The sequence below is a fragment of the Talpa occidentalis genome, unplaced genomic scaffold (assembly GCF_014898055.3).
Source record: "Talpa occidentalis isolate TD23 unplaced genomic scaffold, MPIMG_talOcc4v2.1 talOcc4.2, whole genome shotgun sequence".
Lineage (NCBI taxonomy): Eukaryota > Metazoa > Chordata > Mammalia > Eulipotyphla > Talpidae > Talpa > Talpa occidentalis.
In genome coordinates this window covers 42,235,502-42,251,688 of record NW_023602073.1, presented here as the reverse complement: position 1 = coordinate 42,251,688, position 16,187 = coordinate 42,235,502, and the positions used below count along the sequence as shown (strand labels likewise).

At 49.6% G+C, this 16,187-nt stretch overlaps 1 protein-coding gene across 1 annotated transcript; it reads left to right on the top strand.

Annotated features, from left to right (window-relative positions):
• The first annotated feature begins 13,365 nt into the window (after nt 1-13,365).
• Nucleotides 13,366-14,387, top strand: LOC119253199 (class I histocompatibility antigen, Gogo-B*0103 alpha chain-like). Its single transcript, XM_037520813.1, has 3 exons — nt 13,366-13,438; nt 13,708-13,975; nt 14,156-14,387. Exons 1-3 carry the CDS (start codon nt 13,366-13,368, stop codon nt 14,385-14,387), a joined length of 573 nt encoding a protein of 190 aa, XP_037376710.1.
• The last annotated feature ends 1,800 nt before the right edge of the window (nt 14,388-16,187 follow it).

The window sequence follows — 16,187 nt, the reverse complement described above, 5'->3', positions numbered from 1 at the left end:
GACAGCAAGCAGGAGGCACCTGTCATTGTCCCCACAAGGCACAGGGTGTCCCTTGACACAGGAGTCTGGTGAGATGAATTTTCAGACTCATCTAATTTTTTACCTCATTTTAGGACTGTTTTCTGAATTATTATTTCCACCTTTCCCAACTCTCTTTTTAAAGAACAAAATCTTGGTATTACTGGAGAGGAAGATTTGATAATTTCCTGATGGATGTAGATAAAGTCATGATAGATTTCTATTTTTCTCTACAACTTCTCCCTGTAACCCTCCTCTTAAATGTAGTAACCCCAGTGCTGGTGCTATTCGAGACCCATGGATTGATGGAGTCAGTTACCTTCATAGTTGACTGAAAAATAGGGCCCATAAGCCTAGGAACCTGGACCTCCCTGGTGGCCCAGGGGTAAATCTCAACGCTATCACCACTACACCCCTAGTTAGATCCTAGCAGGGGAACTAACCCACAAATGTCCCAGCAGGCCACTCCTGTTTCACCTGCTGCTCCCCTCAGCAGTATATTTCAGTCAGTCTGCCTGTTCTGCTCCCCACTCTGTCCTTGGTGAATCCTCTCACCAACCCCACCTCCACACTTCTGACCTACACCAGTTCTTCTACACAAAAATAAATAAATCTTAAAAAAAAAAAAACAAACTAGGAACCTCATTTCAAAAGAACTGTGTTGGGCCTCCCCTGGTGGTGCAGTGGTTGAACGCTGGGTTCTGAGGCTGCCCGCGGCCTCTGCAGCACCAGTTAGACCCCGGCCACTTGCAAGGGTCCCACATGGCGCAACAGACCTCTCCTGCCGCACCCACTGCTCCCCTCAGCAGTGTATTTCGTCAGTCTGCCTGTTCTGTTCCACACTCTGGCTCTGGTAAATTCTCTCACCCTCCCACGCTCCTGACTGTACCCAGTGCTTGTATAAGTAAATACATAAATATTTAAAAAAAAAATCTGTGTAATGTGCCACATTTGTAAAGACTCTGTCTTTCTAGAACAGGGAGGTGCTCTACACTGATAACACAACTGATAACTGTTGCACCAGGTATGTGACTGACTGTTTATGCAACTAGGAAACTTCCATAAACTGAAAACATGCACAACTTGTGGCCTGTGGAGAGTGTGTCCTAGTGGGGAGGGGAGACTGGGGAGTGTGTGACAGTAGATCAGACAGTAAACCACCACTGTCTGGTTAGAAGTGGGTATGGGATGTGGGAAGGTGACCAGAGTCAGTGTGTGGGGACAGGATGGTTTTTTTGTGAGCATGGTTAGTGTGGGTCTCACTAAAGTGACCTTTGAGAAAAAGTCTAATGGACACATTGCCCACAAGGATGGGCGGGGAAGTTCAGTCCAGGCAGGACAACCTCCAGTGCAGATGCCTGAGCAGGAATGTGTCTGTGTGACTGACATGAGCAAGGAGACCAAGGGCTGAGCAGAGGCCAATTGAGATGCGATCTGTGTGCACCCAGATCATGCAGGCCTTCAGGATATTGGGAGGGTTTCACTCTCTATGATGTGGAATGACAAGACCTTCTGAACAGATACACACCTGTGGGACTTCTCTCTGGTAGCCTCAGTCTGGCTGCTGTGCAGCATGGAAGGGTGAGAGGTGGGAAGAGAAATGGAGGAAACCAGCGCAGGTCCCAGGACAGAGAGGTTGGTGGCTTCGGTGGGGGGTAGCAGGGAAATAATAGGCAGTGATAGTATTGTGTGTATTTAGACATGGACTTTACAGTGTTTCCTATTCCTGGGCTGTGAGAAGGGGGTCAAGGATGACACTCAGTGTCTCAGACTGTGCAGGCAGAGAAGTGGAGCCTCAGTGACATGGGGAGACCCCAGAAGACACATATGTGGGCATCCCAGGCATTCACTTTAGGAAAGTTGAGACATCTATTACAATTGAAAATGATGTTGGCAATTGGACAGACAAGTCTGGGGCACAGGTGAAATGTCTGAGGTAAGAAATAGATCTGGGAGGTGATATGATGTCAATGATATTTACAGTCTGAGCATGTAAGGGTCACCCAGAAGGTGATGACTCAGCAAGAGAAAGGAACAGAATTAAACTCCAGATTCCACAGTGATGAGCAATCGGAGCAGACACCCCGCCCAGAGCCAACTACACAGTCTGACCCCACGTGGAGAAGACATGGAGACCAGGCAGCCCCCACTTCAGTGAGCACAGTAGTCACCTGGACGCTCATGAAGACTCAGAAGGTCTAGAACAGCCTGAGAGTCTCTTATTTGGGCTCTCCCCTCACCCTGGGATGGAGAATTTAGGGCTGGTGCTCAGGAAGAGGCACTTTCATCTCTGGAAGCAGGAACAAATAACAGGGACTCTGGAATCCAAGTTCCCATCTAAAGAGATTGAGGGAAGCTGTATAATTTGGGGACCCAGAATTGGGGGAGCTACTGTTATGACCTAGACACCTGGCTCTTCCCTGAGACCTGTACCCATAATTACTCACTAGGGGGTCATTTTGAGGCCCCTAACCTGACAGTGAAACTTGTGTTGCCACTGGGAGCCCAGGGAGCCTGGGGAGGGCCTGGCTGAGCAGGAGAAAGGGCAGCTCTGGGCTCCTGTGCTCAGCCCTGTGGCCACACGGGGGCGCTGCCGCGCTCCTCCGGATTCTGGTGGAGCCGCCAGGACGGGGCGGGGGCTGAGGTGGGCAGAGTTGGGGGTCCTGGGGGGCGGCGTCCTGGGGTGAGATTCTCTGTGAGGAGTCAGAGCAGCAGGGCTCAGAGGAGAGGAGACTCCGGAGCCTGCCCTGTGTGTGAGGTGTCCAGAAGTCCACTCTCCAGTCCCTTGAAAGCAATACCTGGGAAAACTGGGAAGTTCATCATTTTTCCTTCTACAACCTATGACTTTGCTGAGGGCTATTTTTCAAAATGTGTAGCCTAGTTTTTCAGGCTTTTCTGCCCTCCAACCACTAGGATTGCCCTGCCTGATGGGCCACTGACATTGTTACATTGTTGCAAGCTGACTTGTTTACTTCTGTGGGCCATGGGAGGCGTGTTGAAGCAGTCACCAAGAGCAGAAGCAGGAAAGAGGCAGGAGAGAGAAAGAGGCCAGAGAAGCCCAGAGTGAAGACTTGCTCGGGGGCAGGCCCCATGGCCCCCTGGCACCCCTGCCTGCCATGTACCTGGTTGCTGCAATGCATGTAAAGCTCAATAAAAGCCTGAGAAACCCACTGAGAGCTCCAGGACGACTCCTTTATCGGGTCTGCCGGATCATAAAGAACCTGCCCTTTGCTCATCCTGCCGGCTAGAAATGTTATTTACAATTTAATTTTAAACAACATTTTGAAAAATAGTTAGATTTACAGAAAAGTAGCAAAGGCAGGAGAGTTCCTACATAACCCACACCATTTCCAAATTGTTAACATCTCACGTGACCACAGTGCATTTGAGCAGCTAAGGAAGCAATATTGATGCACTTTCACTAAACTCTGCGCTGTATTTGCCTTTAATTAATTTTCCTAATGATCTTTTCATGCTCTCTGACATCCCACCCAGGACACCACGTGAAGTTCCAACCACGTCTCCTTAGTGCCTCTGGCTGACAGTTTTGCAAACTTTCCTCTTCTGATGATGCCTGTGAGCAGAGCTGCTGAGGCACAATGGCCTCCATTTGAGGCTGTTCTCCATCAATGCTTCAAATGTACAAATGCCCTCTTTTATTTTTCCTGCTTTAGTTATTGTTGTCTTTGGAAGGAAGTCACTATGGGCAGCTCATACTTAGTGGGGGTTCTGCTATAAACATTTACTTCCATACAGGGTTTTTGGTTTGGCTTGTTTTGCAAATACAAGTTTTCAGATTAGTTGGGTAAATAGCAGGGACAGTGCTCACTGGACTGTACGGTGGGTCTGTGTTTGGATTTAAAAGAAACTATCAGATCCTCCCTTGTGACTGGGTCACCATATCCTGCCAGCAGTGACGAGAGGTCACTTCATTTATAATATAAATTCTAGATACAAGTCCTTTATAAGATATATAATTTGATTTGCAATCATCTCTCCCACTCTGTCTTAAACTCTTGTACTTATACAGTAGTATACACACTAGTGACTAAACATATACCTAGATATATTTTTCTAGAAAGAGAAATGATAAATTGCTAACTGGTTTTGAGCACATGATCTGGCTCATTAGAGGGCTGTGGTGGGAAGGGGTTGTTACTTATTTAGCTACGTAAATTCTTGAGTATAAAATTTTCTTTTCTGCTCATGAAATAATATTTTCGAAATTAAATCCTACTAAAATCTCTTCACCTGCATCATGTCCTAATCACATGCTAAGCCCAGAGCAGCACGTCTGCCACATGAGAACCTGCTCATCATCATCTCTCAGGGCCCATGGCTGCACGCTGGGGTCACTCTTGGGGATGCCCACACTGTGGGTTTTAGACAAATGTACAATGACATGGACACCATATTGTGTCCTACACAGTAGACTCACTGCCCTCGATATCATCTGTGCTCCAAGGAAACAGAAGAAAAGAGAGACCAGTGGGGACACATCAAACTGCAAGCCCATGCCCAGCAAAGGAAAATGTCATTAAATGTAGACACCCTATGGGGTGGGAGAAAATATTTGCATATCACCCGTGCAAGATACATGAATAATACATATAACTCAAAAAGCAAAAAACCCAATCAGAACATGGGGAGAGAAGCTAAGTGGACACTTCTCCAAAGAAGATACAGATGGCCACAGACACATGGAAAATGCTCCCATCACACATCATCAGAGGATGCAGATCAGAACCACAATGAGATACCACCTCGCACATGTGAAGTGGCTCATATTAAAAGACCAGAGACAACAAGTGTTGGCAAGGGTGTGGGGGGAAGGAACCTTCACACACTATTGTGGGAACTGGTCCAGCCCCTACGGAAAACAGTATGGAATTTCCTCAAAATATTAAACATAGATCTGCCAGAGGCCCCAGCATCCACTCCTTGGGGTTTATCCAAAGAATGCAAAAGCTCATTTCAAGGGATATGTGCACTCTTGTGCTCATTGCAACAGTATTTACAAAAGCCACATTATGGAAACAATCTATGTGTATAAAATAGATGAGTGGAACTATTGTGGCACCTACACAATGGAATATTACTCAGCTGTGAAAAACAATTTGCAACAACATGGATGAAAATGGGTAAATTTATGCTAAGTGAAATAAATCAGGAGATCCACAAATACCAGATGACAGGACTCATATGTGTAATAAACAGAAACCCAGCAAAGGAACACATAAAACCTAACCAAGCCCTGGGAGTTTGGCTGCAGAACTGAGGCTATCAGAGGGGCTTGAGGTTGGGGAAAAAAGGAGTAAGAAGGCCCAGACGAACAAAGAAGAGGATTATGGGTACATTGGAGGTGGGGTGTGAGGGAACCTGCATCTGAGGAGGTGAGTCTCCGACTTTTAGTCATGTGCAGTGTGTAAACGCGTGTTACCTCAAAAAATACAGTAATAAAAAAACTAAATAAGAGAAAAAAAATAGTCTCCTCCATCAATTACTAACCTCAGGACTTTGCCTTCACCTCCTCACTGTCATGCAGGGTGAGGGGCTGGTTTCCCACAAGGTCAGAGACAGTAGGTACAGGGACTCCTGGGGCTGCTCAGACCCCGCTGAGTAGAGACACTGCAGAGAGGACGGCTCTGGGGGACCAGAGACAGAGGGTCAGAGTAACCCTAGTGCTGAGTGAGGATCTGGTTCCCAAGGAGAGGGGAGTGTGTGTGTGGGGGGTGGGTGCAGGAGAGACACACAACATAAAGCAATGGGAGGACAATTGCACATCAAGCATAAATGTTTCCCAGGGGGTCACTGCCTCCGTGGGCTGCAGCTACTTTCTCTCTAGAGCAGATCTGGAGGGAGTCCCACAGGGGAGGGAGGAGTGTGTGCCCTGCTGGCCTGGCCCAGGGGCAGGATTAGCCCAGGTCACCCCAGTTCCTGAGCTGAGCCTTTGTCCACAGTCCAGGAAGGGAGGGGGAGATGGAGCAGAGAAGGCAGGTGAGGGTCCCTGTTGAGAAAGGCTTGGGGCACTGTGGGGAGCAGAGACTGGAGAGGGTGAGAGTATGGGGGGCCAAGGAGGAGGCTCCTGAGGCCTGACCAGGGCAGGTGTGGTCACCTCCACCTGACCATCTTCTCTGCCCTCCGTTTGTTTCCCTTCCTCACCCACCTTGCAGGACAGTCATGGCTCAGGGCCATGACTGGACCCCCCGGCAGAGGTGACCTGCAGCATCTGCCTGGACACAGGGACCCCGGGAGCATCTCCTATGGCACAGCTTCTGCCAGGCCTGTCACAGCCGCTCTCAGACCCACCGAGGGGCCACATCCTATCCACACTGCCAGGAGCCACCACAAGAGGAGAGAGCAGCCCTATTGGGTTCTGGTCAGTTTTGTGGGTTTTTTTTTTTTTTTAAAGATTCATTTACTTATGCATACAAGAGCTGGGGTACAGGCCAGAAGTGCGGGGAGCGAGAGGATTCACCAGAGACAGAGTGGGGAACAGAACAGGCAGAATCACTGAAATACACTGCTGAGGGGAGCAGCGGGTGAGTCAGAAGAGGTCTCTGAGCCATGTGAGCTGCTCCCTGGCCGACTGGGGATCAAACTTGAATGGCAGTGGCTGGCGATAACTTAACAGCACTATGTTTAACCCCTGTGCCACCAAGGAGGCCCCCAGTTTTGTGGTTTTGTGAGCAGCACAGGAAAGGTTATTTTTCTATTTGGAGGAGGACCACTAATTCCTGAGAGTGTTTTGCAAATATCTCAAGCATAAATGTCACCCAGTGCTGTAAAAGCTGAACATTCTAGGACTTAGGAGATATGTAAAGTCTTTTACTTGTCTACATTTGGGACAAATCTTTGATGACTTGCTCTATGGTTAACTTGAGCACTATTCTAGAGAGATGAGCACCTGCATTTTCAACCCAGTACTGCATGCAACACCAGCATCTCTGTCAGCCCTGGATTATGTTCATAAAAATGACTCTTGGATGCAGAATCACTTCCCTCCTAAAACTCTCAGGAGCAGACGCATCACAATGGCTCCACCTGCAGGACAGAGGAGCTTCAGGGTTGCTCTGAGATGTCACACACACCCCAAGATCCTCTTGAGATTTCTGGGGGTGAAGGACGCATCATTGGACAGATACGGAAAAGGACACAATAGCCCTGACAAGACAGGGCTTTACGTGAGGTGGGCTGTGTGGGCAAATAACAGCACTGTGTTATTTCTAGAAACAGTGTGACCTTGATGTGTTCATCAGGCATTTTTTGGGTGAAAATGGCAAACTTTTAACTCAGTCTTGTCAAAATGGGGATTCAATGACTTACTGACCAAACTGAAGGCAAAGCCGGGGTGCAGGTGCCCCTGCACAGAGCCCGAGCCCCCTGCTGCTCCTCCTGGACGCCGGGACCAGCCTGTCCAGGGAGGACTATCTGGGCCAGCGCGGCCCTAATGGGGGCTGGTTCTGGGGCAGTAGCAGAAGCCACTTGGCTCCGGCTCCCAGCCCTGCCCTCAGTGTCCTGCTGTCAGTTCTAAAAGGATCCCGGGTCTCCTGTCTCCCTCATTCTCTTTCCTCAGCTTGTCGAGGAGGAGGGGAGGGTCTCTCAGGCTTGGGGACCCTCTGACCCTTGGAGGGGGTGTGTAGGGGTCACGGGTTACTGACCTTTCTTTCCCTCAGGTGGAGGGGAGTGTGGTTTCTAGTCCCATAGCTGTGTCCTCAATATGTTTCCATGATTTATTACCCCTAATTTAACGTATGATAATCCTGAGCTTGGAGAAATTATGTGATGTGTTCAAGATTGCATAATTAGGAGCAGAGTCGGGATATGACTGCATCTCCTTTTTCCTTACAAAGGAAGTTTTTATGAATCTTGCTCTTTGCTGCATCATACTCTACAGCTTTTCAAAATGATCCCACAAGGACAACAAAGTTCTGTCAATTTCATGATCTGTCTAAGCCTCTGCAGCACCAGTTCGATCCTGGCCAGCTGGCAAGAATCCCACATGGCACAGCAGACCTCTCCTGACTAACCGCTGCTCCCCTCAGCAGTGTATTTCGTCAGTCTGCCTGTTCTGTTCCCCGCTCTGACTCTGATGAATCCTCTCACCCTCCCGTGTATCTGGCTTGTACCCCGGTTCTTGTATGCATGAATAAATAAATCTTTTTTTTTTTTAAAAAAAAAAACTTTATGATCTGGAAGCCTAATGGGGCCACTTAAAGGCTGGGTCACTGAGGGTAGGTTTCTGACCCTTCTCCTTAAGGCAATCTCCCGCCACGGTAAAATCCAGGAAGGATATCCGGGCGCCGTTTCAGCAGCAGGAACAAGCACCAGGACCCCAAGGTAAAGCCCCTTGTGAGCTGAAGAGCATGAGCCACATCTGGGTCGTAACCTATCAAAATAGAAAATGTTACAAATGATAAAGTGAAAATAATCCACACACTGGTTGCATTTCTCCTAGTCTATTGCATATCCTCTGCTGCCTGAGTGTGGCGATCTCTCTCTCTCTCTCTCTCTCAAGCACAGAGCCCAGTGGCCTCAGCCCTGCAACCTCCAGATGCCCTTTCCCTGTTCAGCTCACTCTCACCCCTCCTGAGAGGGCTATTTCTCACCTCCTCCCCCTACTCAGCCCTCCTCCCCACTCTCCAGTCTAAGTTGATGAGCTGATTTCTTTTTTCTTTTCTTTTCTTTTTTTTTTAATAGCGGCATGTTTTATTTATTTATTTGTTTGTTTGTTTATACATGCACTGGGTACGGTACAGTCAGAAGCGCAGGAGGGTGAGAGAATTCCCTAGAGCCAGAGCGGGGAGCAGAGCAGGCAGAAGGACCGAAGTACACTGCTGAGGGGAGCAGTGGGCGGCAGGAGAGGTCTGCGCGACATGTGGGACCCTCCTCCGGTGGCCGGGGAGCAGCCGGGGATCGAACCGGCGTCGCAGAGGCCGCGGGCAGCTTCGCAACCCAGTGCTCAACCGCTGCGCCACCGGGGAGGCCCCGATTTCTTTTTTCATTCATGAAGTATGAAGCACTCAGGTGAGAACAGCACCATCACCCCCACACCTGCACCTGGATACTCTGCCCTCACCCCGGTGATAGTAGAAGGTCCCCTCCTGTCTAAGGTCACCCCTCAGCTTGGGACAGGATCAGACACCTCTGTCCCCTGAGTCATCAAATTCCCTCTCACTTGTGGTTCATCCTTTCCTCCACACACAGCTGCTGTCATATCTCCAGTCAAAAAATATATAGACAATTAAATCTAACATGAATCCCTCCCATAAAATCTACCACTGGAACCCATGTCTTCCTCCTCTACTGCCCTGTGTCAATGACACTCCTCAAGTAGCAGATCCTCAGTGAGTCCCTTCTCTCACCTACTGGACTGTCATTTTATTTTTTGCAAGTAAACATATGCACATAGTTTTAAAAGTCCACACCTCTACAAGACTTGTTAGGTCTCCATCTTCCATGGTCTCCACTTCCCTGAATCTCAGTGACAAGCTGTTTTATTTCTTTTAACTGATTCACTAATTGTTACATCTGTGCCTGCAAATCTCATTCTAATTCTTTGGTTTTTTACTTTATTTCTCATCTTTAGTGATTTGGCTCTTCTTTTACCCAACCTCATCTTCCCAACGTAATAATATTATAATTTTGATGATCTCAGTGTGCATGTCTGCATTCTTTTTTTCAGATCACATTTAATTTCTGATGATTTAATTTCATCATCAGAAACGGACCATCAGGGCCACCCTGGTGGTGCAAGGGGTTAAGCACAGCGCATGAAGCTATCCACAGCCTCTGCAACGCAAGTTTGATTCTCGGCCGCCAGGGAGCTACCCAGATGGCACAGCAGACCTCTCCTGTCTCTCCCGCTGATCCCCTCAGCAGTGTATTTCAGTAGATCTGCTGTTCTGTTCCACGTTCTATCTCTGGTGAATCCTCTCACTCCCCTTCCCCACACCTCTGGCCTATACCCCAGTTCTTGTATGCATAAATAAATAAATAAATCTAAAAAAAATGGACCATCATTTAAACAAAACTGAGAATACCTCTCAGTCACCAGAGGAGGAAAGCATTTTCGGACTAAGAAAGAGTAAAAACACTGTCAGCTGTTGTTAACAATAAGAAACAGCAAATATTGACTGGAATGAGGCCATAACTTTGGTGATGACACATCACTGTCAACCTTCCCCAGGCAGGTCCAGCATCTGCGCCCAGAGGAGAAGGGCTGCACAGGGGGGAGCAAAAGGGAGGGAGCAGGACGTGGACAGAGACCACCCTGCCCAGGATGAAGAGCTGTGGGGCCCTGGGCAGGGAGGCTCAGGAAAGCAGGGAGCATCTCCTCAAGCCTGAGAGAAAGAATCTGGACACAATGTAAACCCAGTTTCTGATGACATAGAGCACATGTAAGTCACTTCTTTTTTTTTTTTTTTTTTTTTTGAGTTGATAGCAGTTGGATTTTTTTTTAATATTTATTTATTTATTTATACAAGCAGTGGGTACAGTCAGAAGCGTGGGAGGGTGGGAGAATTCACCAGAGCCAGAGTGGGGAACAGAACAGGCAGACTGATGAAATACACTGCTGAGGGGAGCAGCCAGTATGGCAGGAGAGGTCTGTGCACCATGTGGGGCCCTCACCGGTGGCTAGGATTGAACCCGTGCTGCAGAGGCTGCGGGGAGCTTCACAGTCCAGTGCTCAACCGCTGCACTGCACCACCTGGGAGGCCCTGTAAGTCATTTCTGCCACAATCCAAAGTACCATGTCCCAAGGAAACTAATTTGTATGAGGTGAGACTATTTTTTCTTTTAAGGATGCATCTTTACTTGAAGGAATGGATGACAAAAAATAAAACACTGTTATGTACATCTGGTGAACTTGTACACACTTTCTAGGAAATGAACATGTCAGTCCCTTTAAGAAAATCTACTGGGCCTCCCCCCCTCCCTTGGCGCAGCGGTTGGGCGCTGGACTGCGGGGCTGTCCTTGGCCTCTGCAGCGCCTGTTCTTCCATCCCATTCCCGATCCTAGCTGCCAGGCAAGGGTCCCACATGGTGAGCAGACCTCTCCTGCCGCCCACTGCTCCCCTCAGCAGTATACTTCGGTCCTTCTGCCTGCTCTGTTCCCGGCTCTGGCTCTGGTGAGTTCTCTCACCCACCCGCGCTTCTGACTGTGCCCAGTGCTTGTATAAATAAATAAATCTTTAAAAAAAAAAAGAAAGAAAGAAAAAAGAAAATCTACTAACAGTTGGCCACTGAGAGTAATTAATTGTCTTATAACATGCAAACTCTGGGGGAAAACCAGATGTTGGAAAATTACTATAAACTTGACAACTTCCACTAACTTTTCTTTTGGAATCTTTGAAACATAAAACAAGTATGATTTTTAAAGTTTGATTCTAGAAAAATTAACACTAGTGATCATATATAACGTAGTGAAGCAATGCATTATTTTTAAAATTCATATCTTATTGAAGATCCATTAATATGTACGAGAGGCCTATGTAATTAATGTAACAGAATAGAAAATATTCAATGATCATATTTCAGATTTTACATTGCAAATAATATTTGAATAACTACTGCAGGTATAGTTTCCATTTTTATAAAAGTGGTAATGTAACCAGTGGTTGAAGACAAACACTGTTACAGATGTTGCACCCTGAAGGGGGGTTGCTGGTGAGGAAGGGTAGCCTAGGGAAAATGGGAACAAAGTATCACATTTGGGGTGGAGACTCTGATAAGAAATATAAGGGACTGCAGTGGCAGCCCCCAGCATTCAGCATTTGGGATTCTGCGCTTTCACATCTTCAGTGATTCTGTTCCCGGCAGAGAAGGCAAAGTCCTGAAGCAGGTGCCTCACCAAGCTGTGAGGGTCATTGGCCGCTGCAGCTGCAGCTGCTGCTGCTGTTTTGAGTGCCTCTTATCTGGTGCCACTTTGGGGCATCTCAGTAGCTCCAGGGAGCATCTCCTGTTGCCTGAGTTGAAACCTGGTCTATATATAGTCTGCCTGCCAGCTCCAGGTCGACAGTGGCGGGAAGAGGCCACCTTTGGAGTGTTTGTGTTTAGGACTTTAAAACACTAGATACTGCTTCAGGTGAGACAAATGGTCATTTTTGGCCTTAGTAACTCTGTTTTCCCCTGGCTTGTTAAATAAATCCCATCATGGTTGTTCTCTGAACCTGAGTAGTCTTGCAATTGTGCTCATGGGTGAAGAACTCAGTGACTGATAATCTATTTGGGCTGGGCCTCCCCTGGTGGCAAAGCGGTTGTGCACTGGGGTGCGAGGCCTCAGCAACGCGGGTTCAATCCCTGGCCGATGGCGAGGTTCCTACATGGCGCCACAGACCTCTCCTGCCACACCCGCTGCTCCCCTCAGCAGTGTATTTTGTCAGTCTGCCTGTTCTGTTCCCTGCTCTGGCTCTGGTGAATTCTCTCACCCTCCGGCACTTCTGACTGTACCCAGTACTTGAATAAATAAATCTTTTAAAAAAATTTTTTTAAATCTATTTGGGCAATGTCTTTGGCCACTTTTAGTGCCCCTTGCTACCCTCAATCAGTAACAAAGTTGAATGCTAACAATTATCTGAAAAGGGTATTAAATAGCTATTCCTACGTATTTCTGCCGGACCAAATATTTTTTCATTGACCAATCAAAACAACAGACTAAATGCAAAAGGAAATATGACAATCCAATGTTCTTCTCATGAGACAGACAAGACACTTGCAAAAATATAAAATGTAAAATTTTACACTCTTTCATTAACCTGATTATTTTCAGATGTAACCATTTTTCTTTAAAACATTTTGTTAACCTGCAGTGGGTTATTAATATTATTCTAAATGATATAAAAATCTTTAAAATGTTTTTATTCCTTGTGTGGTAAATATTGATAGCTACAATATAACCTTATAAACTTATACTGGGGTCCTTGCTAATGTGTAGGACTACAGCCATCCTGAAATGAAAATGTTTGAGAATTGGTGATTCAGTCCCTGGGCCTGGACTCTGGAGCCCGCGTGACAGGGTGATGAAGCAGGAGAGGAGGGGCGGGCAGAGCCCCAGGGTGTGGCTCTCGGGGTCTCCGAGCCCAGGGCTATGTCTGGGGCCAGAAGGTTACAGTTGGGGGTTCCCCATCTTCCTCTCACAACTTGTGTGGGGGTCTCCTTCCCGGACACTGGAGATTTAAGCCCAGTTCTCGCTCCCCATGGCCGGGGGTTGGGTGGGTCGTGTGTGTGTGTGTGTGTGTGTGTGTGTGTGTGTGTGTGTGTGTGTGTGTGTGTTTCCAGAGCAGCCCAATGCGCATCTCCGGGCTCCCACCAACCCGCTAGACTCAGAGTCTCCCAGACCCGTAGATGAGGATCACGAAGCCCCCACTCCTCCTGCTGCTGCTCCTGGGGACCCTGATCCTGAAGGACACCCGGGCGGGTGAGTGGGGCGCTGGAGGGAAACCGTAGCTCTGGAGGGAGGGGAAGGAGGTCCCGGCCCCGGCGCAGGACTCGGGGAAAGGCGCGATCAGCCGCCAGTAACCCCATTGAGGTCCCTGGGCCCCTCCCTGTCCCTCTAGCCCCTGCCTCCTCTGGCCCCCTGATTCCCGGCCCTTCTCGTCCCGCCGCCCCTTAATTCTCTCAGGACCCCCTTCGCCCCCTCCCCTCCCGCCCCGTCTCCCCAGCCCGGGTCTCCCCTCCCGCCCCCAGGCCCCCACTCCCTGAGGTATTTCTCCACCGCGATGTCCCGGCCCGGCCCCGGGGAGCCCCGCTTCATCTCGGTGGGCTCCGTGGACGACGCGCAGTTCGTGCGGTTCGACAGCGACTCCCCGGGGCCGAGGATGGAGCCGCGGGCGGCCAGGGTGGAGCAGGAGGGGCCGGAGTACTGGGAGGGGGAGACGCGGAGCGCGAAGGACAACGCACGGCTTCTCCCGGAGAACCTGCGCGTCCTGCGCGGCTGCTACAACCAGAGCGCGGCCGGTGAGCGGGGCGGGCCCGGGGCGCCCACGACCCCACCCCAGACTCGGGGTCCTTCCTTGTGTCTTGCTAAGTCTGGTGGATCCGCCCAGACCCTTGACCCAGAAAGAGCCCGCGGGACTTTCTTTCCTGCGGTTTCAGGTTCGGTTTCGGGGGGGAGGGGGGGGCGGTGATCGTGGGGTGGCTCTCACACCGTCCAGTGGATGTACGGCTGCGACGTGGGGCCCGACGGGCGCCTCCTCCGCGGGTACCATCAGGTCGCCTACGACGGCGCCGATTACCTGGCCCTGAGCGGGGACCTGCGCTCCTGGACCGCGGCGGACACGGCTGCTCAGATCACCGGGCGCAAGTGGGAGGCGGCCGGAGAGGCAGATCACCGGAGGAACTACCTGGAGGGCACGTATGTGGAGTAGCTGCGCAGACACCTGGAGAATGGAAAGAAGCTGCAGTGCGCAGCAGATAAGAGGTACTGCGAGGCCTCCTACCTCCCCACTGGCTCACTTGACTCATGTCACGGAGCTGGTGGAGACCAGGCCTGGGGGGATGGAACCTTCCAGAAGTGGGCGGCTGTGGTGGTACTTTCTGGAGAGGAGCAGAGATACACCTGCCATATGCAGCATGAGGGGCTGCTGGAGCCTCGAGTCCTGAGATGGGGACGTGGGCACAGAGGCTCTGCAGAGGGGAATCAAGAGCCCTTCTGGAGACCTTCAAAGAGTCAGGTTGGAGACCTGGGTTTACAGTCTCACCTTCCCTTCCCTATGCATCTCCTCAGTCCTCTGTCCCCACCATTGGCATCATTGCTGACCTGGTTCTCCTTGGAGCTGTGCTCACGGGAGCTGCTGTGGCTGCAGCTGTGATGTGGAGGAAGAAGTTCAGGTGGGGAAGGGAGTGGGGGATCTTTTCCACTGGAGGCTTTCAAGTCCCCGGGAGAATTTTCCCTGCCTGGTTAGTGGAAAATACCATCCATGTATGTATGTGTTGCCCAGTGTGAAGCTGATTGCTACACCCGCTCTCCTTTGTAAAACACTTGGGAAAGTAAATCACAAATTGTTCACCTTCATAATTTTGTTGATGGGACCTGACGCCTGCGATTGGCAGACTCCTTTCTTCATATCTCCTGGTCCTGCCCTTAGTCTTCAGTCACAGTTCTGGAAACTTCCCTATGATCCAGGATTCAGGGTTTCCTTTAGGACTTCATGGCCTGACTCATCTCTGGTCTCACATGCTGTTTCTTCCCAAAGGTGAAAAGGAGGAAGCTACACTCAGTATGCAGGTAAGTGTGGATCAGGGGTTGGATCCCTGAGCCCCAGGGGACAGTGTAGGTGGAGCCCCTGGGGGAGTCACCCACATCAATCCTCCTGTGGTCTCATCTCTGTGGTTCTGACCAAGTTCTGTTTTGTTCTCCCCCAGGCAGCGACAGTGCCCAGAACTCTGATGTCACAGCTGCTAAAGGTGAGACCCTGGAGGCCTGCAGTGGGAGGGGCTGGGACTGAGAAGATGGGACCAGGTTATGGGGAAGTTGTGAGGGGGACATGCTGAGGATGCGTGGACTATAGAGAATGTCGACACTTACATGATTCCCTGACTTTGTTCCTGATTATTTTCCTTCACAGTGTGAGACAGCTGCCTTGTGGGGCCTTCTCACCCCCACTTTGTGACTTCAAGATCCCTCCAGTCTCTCTTGCTGCAGAGGGCATCCTCATGTATCTGGGGTCACATAAGCATAATGTGAGGAGGTAGGGAGATTGGCCTGGCCCTGCCCACTAGGCCCCTCCCTACACTCACCTGTGTCTCTCCCTGATGACTTTCCTGCTCCAGCAGAGGCGGCCTAGGCTTTCTCTACCCATCTTTGTGTTTTTCCTGAAGAATAACATCTACTTCCCTGATGAAATAATAATCCAGGTCTGAAATTATTTTTTTTCTAATCTTGTCATGTTGGTTTGATGGGTTACTAAAAAACGTTCTTAGTAAATCGGTTCTAGAATCCATGTTTATTGTGCTGAGTCTGTGCAGGTAGGGGCAGGAGAGACTGTGAGGAGCTGAGGGGGATGGGACCTGTGTCCAGTCAGTGCTCAGTGCATTGTGGGCTTTCTGTGGTCACTGTTCAACTGGTCACCTCTCTGCTCCTTTGTCCTTGTCCTTCAGTAGCACCTGTCCCAGCAGGACCTGTGATCACAGGGACTCAGACCAGACCTGGGCCTGTCCTGTCTCCA